Source organism: Arachis ipaensis, chromosome B03 (genome assembly GCF_000816755.2).
Source record: "Arachis ipaensis cultivar K30076 chromosome B03, Araip1.1, whole genome shotgun sequence".
NCBI classification, from domain to species: domain Eukaryota; kingdom Viridiplantae; phylum Streptophyta; class Magnoliopsida; order Fabales; family Fabaceae; genus Arachis; species Arachis ipaensis.
The window spans coordinates 106,683,764-106,692,586 of record NC_029787.2 but is presented as its reverse complement, the minus strand read 5'-3'; the positions used below and the strand labels follow the sequence as shown (position 1 = coordinate 106,692,586).

The 8,823-nt window shown below is 37.5% G+C and overlaps 2 protein-coding genes across 2 annotated transcripts; both read left to right on the top strand.

Annotated features, from left to right (window-relative positions):
* On the top strand, window positions 487-2,537 carry LOC107633506. The gene is made up of 5 exons (XM_016337124.1): window positions 487-669; window positions 757-926; window positions 1,075-1,355; window positions 1,488-2,300; window positions 2,347-2,537. Exons 1-5 carry the CDS (start codon window positions 487-489, stop codon window positions 2,535-2,537), a joined length of 1,638 nt encoding a protein of 545 aa, XP_016192610.1.
* On the top strand, window positions 2,569-3,135 carry LOC107633505. Its single transcript, XM_016337123.1, has one exon. It carries the CDS (start codon window positions 2,569-2,571, stop codon window positions 3,133-3,135), a length of 567 nt encoding a protein of 188 aa, XP_016192609.1.

Genomic DNA, 8,823 nt, shown 5'->3' with positions numbered 1-8,823 from the left:
TATTTTAGCAACTTTTTAAACAATATAACAATTTAAAAATATTGTTAGTTAGGATGTAAGTTGATATTATATCTATAACAATTCTACATTTGAAAATTTTTGTTAGTTAGGATGTATTAGGACTTTTGTTAGTGATTTATAAGAATATACACAATGGAATTTCAAAAAAGATGCCTACCACATGTTTATATTCTTTTATGGTTGAGTGGAGACCACAAGATAACAACGACAATTCAAATTAACTGGTTAGTATCATCAGAGTTGCCCGATCCTGTTCGGTACCCAAAATTGTTTAGAGCTGTGTCTACATATATGATTCATGGACTATGTGGTAGAACTTTCTTAAAATCTCCCTGCATGAAAGCTGGGTACTGCACCAAGTATTATCCCAAAATATTCAGTAGCACCACAATTATCGATGATAGTGGATACCCATCATATAGAAAATGAGACACAGGAGTAGTTACTGAGAAGAAGGGAGTACATATGGATAATAAGAATGTGGTTCCATACAATGCATATCTACTGATGTTTTATCAAGCACTTGTTAATGTAGAATACAGCAACAAGTCAAATGTTATCAAATATTTATTCAAGTATGTGAATAAAGGTCTAGACAGGGTAGCAGTAGGAGTTTCAAAGGAAACTTCCAGTGGAGAGGATGCTCAGGTTATTGATGAGATCAAACAATTTTATGATTGTAGGTATTTGTCTTCATGTGAAGTGTGAAGAAATTTGGCTTATGATATTCATCAGAGATGGTCTTTAGTGACGAGATTAACCTTTTATTTTCCTGGAGAGCAAAATATCATCTTTAAAAATGATGGCGATCTTGAGAAAATCGTGGAAGAAGAGGAAGAAAAATGTACGATGTTCTTAGCATGGACGGAGGCCAACAAAGAATTTGAAGCAGGTCAAACTTTGACGTATGCTGAGTTTCCAAATCAAGTTATTTATGATAAAGAAGTAAGGGAATGACATCCACACAAAAGAGGGTATTCTATCGGGAGGTTAAACTATGTTCCACCAAGTACAGGTGATATCTACTATATGAGAATTTTGTTAACTATTTAGAGCGGTTGCACATGATATGATTCTATTAGGACAGTTAATGGGATTACATTCTAACTTCCAAGATGCTTGCTATTCCATCGGACTACTGTGTGACGATAGGGAATTCTTTGCAGCTATTAATGAGGTAGCTGAACTTATATCTGGTCATCAATTGAGAAAAATATTTGTGTTGCTACTGATATCTAATAGCGTTAGTAAACCAGATCGTGTTTGGAATGCAACTTGGACATTATTAGCTGACGAAATACTATACGAGAGGAGAAAAGCATTGAAAAATCAAGGTATTTCACTATGTAATTTTTTATATCAAGATTGTATTCTCTAATTACTTTATTTTTATTAATAATATTAACGGTTTTTATTTTGAAATTACTTATTAAATATTTCATAAAACCATCATGTGCTTTTGTTAGGACTAAACATGACTGATGACGAATTAAAAAACCTCTGCCTTATTGAGATTGAGAAGATACTCAACAGCAATGCGAGGTCTTTAAGAAACTATCAATCAATGCCATATCCTGAGTTGTCTGATGTTCGTTTTTTACAGAATAAGCTAATAGAGGAAGAGTTAGCATATGACACAAATGAGTTGACTAATACAAACTTATATAAGAAACAAAAGATGACGGATAAGCAAAGATTAGTATTCACTGAGATACTCAATGCTGTTATTATAGACTCTGGTGGTTTTTACTTCGTTTATGGGCATAGTGGGTGTGGTAAGACATTTATTTGGAATGGACTTTCTTCTACTATTCGATCTAGAGGAAATATTGTTTTAAATGTCACATCCAGTAGAATTGTGTCTTTACTCCTGCCTACTGGTAGAACGGCTCATTCTAGGTTTTCAATACCCATTACAATTACTGATGAATATACTTACAAAATCAAGCATGGCAGTTTGAAGGCTGGGCTGCTCATCCAAAGTAGCTTAATAATTTGGTATGAAGCTCGAATGTTCAATAAAATATGCTTTGATGCACTTGATCGAATGCTCAGGGATCTTATGTCAGCCGACCAACATAAGACACATCAACCATTTGGTGATAAGGTTGTGGTTCTAGGAGGTGATTTCAGACAGATACTTTCGGTGATTCCGAAAGAGTCTAGACACGATATATTGTCATTAGCTATCAACTCATCCCATTTGTGGTCGTTTTGTAAGGTTCTAAAGCTGCATACGAACATGAGGCTTCTAATGTCTTATTCAGATCAACATGGTGGTAGAATGAAAAGATTTGCTAATTGGATACTTGATGTTGGAAATAGAAATATTAGTTAGTGATGAGTTAGAAGTTGAAATTCCAAATGATCTGATGATTACAACTGTTGATGACCCTCTCTTTCATTTGGAAGATTTTGCATATCCAGATTTGTTACAAAACATGTCAGATTACGGGTATTTTCAGAGTAGGACAATTCTTACACCCACGCTTGAGAGTGTCGAGAATGTAAAATGATTTTGTCTTGACAATCTTCCCAGGGAAGGAAATGGGGTGTCTAAGTTCTAACACAACATGTCAAGCTTTTGAGAATGAAGATGTTCAACAAAAGTGGTTCACACCAGAGTTTCTAAATGAAATCAAATGTTCCAGACTATCCAACCATAAGTTGACTTTGAAGCCAGGAGTCACTATAATGCTACTGCAAAACATAGACCAGACTTCAGGTTTATACAACGGGACAAGGATAGTTAACGAACTTGACAACAACATAATTGGAGGGACGGTAGTGACCGATAGAAATATTCGCGACAAAGTGTACATTTCAAGAATGAACTTGGTACCTTCAGATTCAAGATTTCCATTTAAGTTCAAATGGAGACAATTTCCATTAACAGTGTCCTTTGCAATGACCATCAACAAGAGTAAGGATCAATCATTATTGCATATAGGACTTTACTTGACAAAATCAGTGTTCATCTTTGGACAACTTTACATTGCTTGGTTAAGAGTTAAGGGTCACAGTAGACTCAAGGTTCTAATTCTAGACGAAGACGGCAATCCAAAGTCATCAACAACAAATGTCGTGTTCAAAGAAGTTCTTAATAATATTTAGGTAAGAAAAATAGTATTTTCATTTTAATAACATGTTATGATTACACTTTTGTACAAATATTTACGATAGATACAACTAATTTATCTATAGCTCTACTTTCAGACTTGAAATGAAATGTGTAACAGGGAGCATCACATCATATGCCAATTGCTTTTCTAATGAGGTTAATCAAATACTAGGTTGTCAATAAATTTTTATTAGCTTTTTGATATAAAGTTTAGTGTAAAATTGACATGCTAGTAGTACAGTTATATATGTTATTATTTTTCAGGTCTCTTTCCTTATAGTTCAAGAATATTATAGACTTCAAATGGTTCTATTTGCATTTTACTTTGAATAAAGATAAAACATCATATTCAATATGTTTATTATATAATGACAATGATAGTGTTATACTAAACTCAAGAAATTTATGATTATAGAATATTATTTTTGATTTATCATGTCAAATTAAAATGTAAGCCCATGTATCGCATGGGTTTAACACTAGTAAAAGTACATTCAAAGAAAACCCAAAATATAGATCAACCCCAAGATCTGAAAACCCATATTCTAAGTTTCCAATTCCGGCTACTTATACTACTCTGACCCATAGCCGAAACATTGACCTTTTGTTTGAGATTCACTTAGCCTCTGACTTTATACTACCGAGTTTAGTAAACAATAAAATAAATGATAATGACAAACATTATATTTTGTTGGGTTAAAAGTCTAATTCGTGTTTGATCCATGTGTTAGTGTAGCAGGCTGGTACACGAAATTGCGATCATCAACAATGGTGCCAAAGACTTGGTGCTCTCAAACGTGAATCACACTTTGTCACAACTTCGCACAACAAACCAGCAAGTGCACTGGGTCGTCCAAGTAATAAACCTTACGTGAGTAAGGGTCGATCCCACAGAGATTGTCGGCTTGAAGCAAGCTATGGTCACCTTGTAAATCTCAGTCAGGCGGATTTAAATGGTTATGGTGAATTGACAATAAAAATATAATTAAAATATAAACTAGGATAGAGATACTTATGTAATTCCTTGATGAGAATTTCAGATAAGCGTATAGAGATACTGTTGTTCCTCCTGAACCTCTGCTTTCCTGCTGTCTTCATCCAATCATTCCTACTCCCTTCCATGGCAAGCTGTATGTAAGGCATCACCGTTGTCAATGGCTACATCCCATCCTCTCTGTGAAAATGGTCCAATGCGATGTCACTGCATGGCTAATCATCTGTCACTACGCCCAGCACTCGCGAGTTTGAAGCTCGTCACAGCCATCCCTTCCCAAATCCTACTCGGAATACCACAGACAAGGTTTAGACTTTCTGGATCTCGGAAATGGCCATCCATGGGTTCTAACTTATACCACGAAGACTCTAATATCTCAGACTCGGTCCCCTGTATTAGATATCTAAGAGATACTCATTCTATCTCATCTTCATGTAGAACATAAGTGGTTGTCAGGCACGCGTTCATAGGTGAGAATGGTGATTAGCGTCACATAATCATCACATTCATCATGTTCTTGGGTGCGAATGAATATCTTAGAACAGGAATAAGCTTGAATTGAATAGAAAAACAATAGTACTTCGCATTAATTCATGAGGAACAGCAGAGCTCCACACCTTAATCTATGGTGTGTAGAAACTCTACCGTTGAAAATACATAAGAGCAAGGTCCAGGCATGGCCGAGAGGCCAGCCCCCATGATCTAAGAACTAAACGTCCCAAGAGATGTCTAATACAATAGTAAAAAGTCCTATTTATGCTAAACTAGTTACTAGGGTTTACAGAGATAAGTAAATAATGCAGAAATCCACTTCTGGGGCCCACTTGGTGTGTGCTTGGGCTGAGCATTGAATCTTTCACGTGGAGAGGTCTTTCTTGGAGTTGAACGCCAGTTTATAACCTGTTTCTGGCGTTTAACTCCACTTTGCAACCTGTTTCTGGCGTTTAACTCCAGAATGCAACATGGAACTGGCGTTGAACGCTAGTTTGCGTCATCTAAACTCGAGAAAAGTATGGACTATTATATATTTCTGGAAAGCCCTGGATGTCTATTTTCCAACGTAATTGAGAGCGTGCCATTCGAAGTTCTGTAGCTCCAGAAAATCCACTTTGAGTGCAGAGAGGTCAGAATCCAACAGCATCTGCAGTCCTTCTTCAACCTCTGAATCTGATTTTTGCTCAAGTCCCTCAATTTCAGCAAAAAAATACCTGAAATCACAGAAAAACACACAAACTCATAGTAAAGTCCAGAAATATGAATTTTATTTAAAAACTAATAAAAATATACTAAAAATAACTAAATCATATTAAAAATTATGTAAAAACAATGCCAAAAAGCGTATAAATTATCCGCTCATCACAACACCAAACTTAAATTGTTGCTTGTCCCCAAGCAACTGAAAATCAAATAGGATAAAAAGAAGAGAATATACTATAAATTCCAAAATATCAATAAAACTTAGCTCCAATCAGATGAGCGGGACTAGTAGCTTTTTGCCTCTTGAATAGTTTTGGCATCTCAATTTATCCATTGAAGTTCAGAATGATTGGCATCTATAGGAACTTAGAATTCAGATAGTGTTATTGATTCTCCTAGTTCAGTATGTTGATTCTTGAACACAGCTACTTTACGAGTCTTGGCCGTGGCCCTAAGCACTTTGTTTTCCAGTATTACCACCGGATACATAAATTCCACAGACACAAAACTGGGTGAACCTTTTTAGATTGTGACTCAGCTTTGCTAAAGTCCCCAATTAGAGGTGTCCAGGGTTCTTAAGCACACTCTTCTTTTGCTTTGGACCTTGACTTTAACCGCTCAGTCTCAAGTTTTCACTTGACACCTACACGCCACAAGCACATGGTTAGGGACAGCTTGGTTTAGCCGCTTAGGCCAGGATTTTATTCCTTTAGGCCCTCCTATCCACTGATGCTCAAAGCCTTGGATCCTTTTTACCCTTGCCTTTTGGTTTTATGGGCTATTGGCTTTTTGCTCTTGCCTTTTGGTTTAAAGAGCTTTTGGCTTTTTCTGCTTACTTTTTCTTTTTCTTTCTCTTTTTTTTCGCCATTTTTCTTTTCTTTTTTTTCGCAAGCTTTTGTATTCATTGCTTTTTGTTGCTTCAAGAATCATTTTTATGATTTTTCAGATTATCAAATAACATGTCTCCTTTTTCATCATTCTTCAAGAGCTAACATATTTAACATTCATAAACAACAATTTTAAAAGACATGCACTGTTCAAGCATTCATTCAGAAAACAAAAAGTATTGTCACCACATCAAAATAATTAAACTAGTTTCAAGGATGAATTCGAAACTATGTACTTCTTGATCTTTTGTTTTTAGAACAGTTTTCATTTTAGGAGAGGTGATGGATTTCATAGGACATTCATAACTTTAAGACATAGACACTTAAACACTAATGATCATATAGTAAAGACACAAACATAAATAAAATATAAAGCATAGTAAATGAAAAACAGGAAAATAAGAACAAGGAGATTAAGGAATGGGTCCACCTTAGTGAGGGTGACGTCTTCCTCTTCTTGAAGAACCAATGGTGCTCTTGAGCTCCTCTATGTCTCTTCCTTGTCTTTGTTGCTCCTCCCTCATAGCTCTTTGATCTTCTCTAATTTCATGGAGGATGATGGAGTGCTCTTGGTGCTCCATCCTTAGTTGTCCCATGTTGGAGCTTAATTCTCCTAGAGAAGTGTTGATTTGCTCCCAATAGTTCTATGGAGGAAAGTGCATCCCTTGAGGCATCTCAGGGATTTCATGGTGAGGAATTTCCTCATGCTCTTGTTGAGGTCCATGATCTCTTGTTTGCTCCATCTTTTTCTTAGTGATGGGCTTATCCTCTTCAATGAGGATGTCTCCCTCTATGTCAATCCCAGCCGAATTGCATAGGTGGCAAATGAGGTGAGGAAAGGCTAACCTTGCCAGAGTGGATGACTTGTCAGCCACCTTGTAGAGCTCTTGAGGTATAATCTCATGAACTTCTACTTCCTCCCCAATCATGATACTATGGATCATGATGGCCCGGTCTATAGTAACTTCAGACCGGTTGTTAGTAGGAATGATTGAGCGTTGAATAAATTCCAACCATCCTCTAGCTACAGGCTTAAGGTCCAGTCTTCTCAATTGAACCAGCTTGCCTCTTGAGTCAACTTTCCATTGAGCTCCTTCTACACATATGTCCATGAGGACTTGGTCCAACCTTTGATCAAAGTTGACCCTTCTAGTGTAGGAGCGTGCGTTTTCTTCCATCATTGGCAAGTTGAACGCCAGCTTTACATTTTCCGGACTGAAATCTAAGTATTTCCCCCGAACTATGGTAAGCCAATGCTTTGGATTCGTGTTCACACTTTGATCATGGTTCCTAGTGATCCATGCATTTGCATAGAACTCTTGAACCATTAAGATCCCGACTTGTTGAATGGGGTTGGTGAGAACTTTCCAACCTCTTCTTTCAATCTCAAGTCGGATCTCCGGATACTCATTCTTTTTGAGCTTGAAAGGAACCTCAGGGATCACTTTCTTCTTGGCCACAACTTCATAGAAGTGGTCTTGATGGACCTTTGAGATGAATCTCTCTATCTCTCATGACTCAGAGGTGGAAGCAATTGCCTTCCCTTTTCTCTTTTTTGAGGATTCTCTGGCCTTAGGTGCCATTGATGGTTATGGAAAAACAAAAGGCAATGCTTTTTACCACACCAAACTTAAAATATTTGCTCGTCCCTGAGCAAAAGAAGAAAGAAATAAAGAGAATAAGAAAAAGAAGGCAGAGATGGAGGGAGAAGGTGTATTCGGCCAAAGGGGAGAAGAGAGGGTTGTGTTGTGTGAAAATGAAGAAGGAATGAGGGGTTTATATAGGAGTGGGGGAGGGATTAGGGTTCGGCCATTAGGGTTAGGTTTGGGAGGGAAAAGATTTTGAATTTTGTAGGTAGGTGGGGTTTATGGGGAAGAGTGGATGGATGTGAATGGTGAAGAGTGAAGAGGGAAGAGGGTAAGATTTGATAGGTGAATGGTGTTTGGAGAAGAGGTGTTGAGGGGATTGGTTAATGGTGTTTGGGGAAGAGTGTTATGGAAAGGTGTGAAGAGGAGAGAAGAAGAGGTGGGATAGGATGGGATATTGTGGTGTCCACAGATCTTGAGGTGTCAAGGAATTTGAGTCCCTCGACCGTTCTGGCGTTTAAACGCCCATTCTGTGCCAAATCTGGCGTTTAACGCCAGCTCTACTACCTTTCCTGGTGTTAAAAGCCACTCTGCTGCCCATTTCTGGCGTTTAACGCCAGCCAGATGCCAGACAGCCCTTTTCTGGCGTTAAACGCCCAGAGTGCTGCCCATTCTGGCGTTTAAACGCCAGTAAGCCTGTCCTCCAGGGTGTGCTATTTTTTATGCTGTTTTCATTCTGTTTTTGATTTTTCATTTATTTTTGTGATTTTACATGATCATGAACCTAAAGAATGGGTTTAGGGTTTAGGGTTTAGGGTTCATCTTCTTCCTTCCCAGTATCTAGGATTATGAAATCAGCAGGGATGTACAGGCCTTCAACCTTCACCAAGACATCCTCTACAAGTCCATAAGCCTGTTTCCTTGATTTATCTGCCATCTTTAGTGAGATTTTTGCAGCTTGTACCTCAAAGATCCCTAGTTTCTCCATTGCAGAGAGTGGCATGAGGGTTATTTTTT

What these genes read in the sequence shown, in the direction of transcription:
- LOC107633506 (XM_016337124.1), top strand. Translation starts at nt 487, where the DNA reads ATGGATAATAAGAATGTGGTTCCATACAATGCATATCTACTGATGTTT. An exon ending in CCAGTGGAGAGGATGCTCAG is followed by an intron (nt 670 to 756) that starts GTTATTGATGAG and finishes GATATTCATCAG; the next exon opens with AGATGGTCTTTAGTGACGAG. An exon ending in GAAGCAGGTCAAACTTTGAC is followed by an intron (nt 927 to 1,074) that starts GTATGCTGAGTT and finishes TTAACTATTTAG; the next exon opens with AGCGGTTGCACATGATATGA.
- LOC107633505 (XM_016337123.1), top strand. Translation starts at nt 2,569, where the DNA reads ATGGGGTGTCTAAGTTCTAACACAACATGTCAAGCTTTTGAGAATGAA.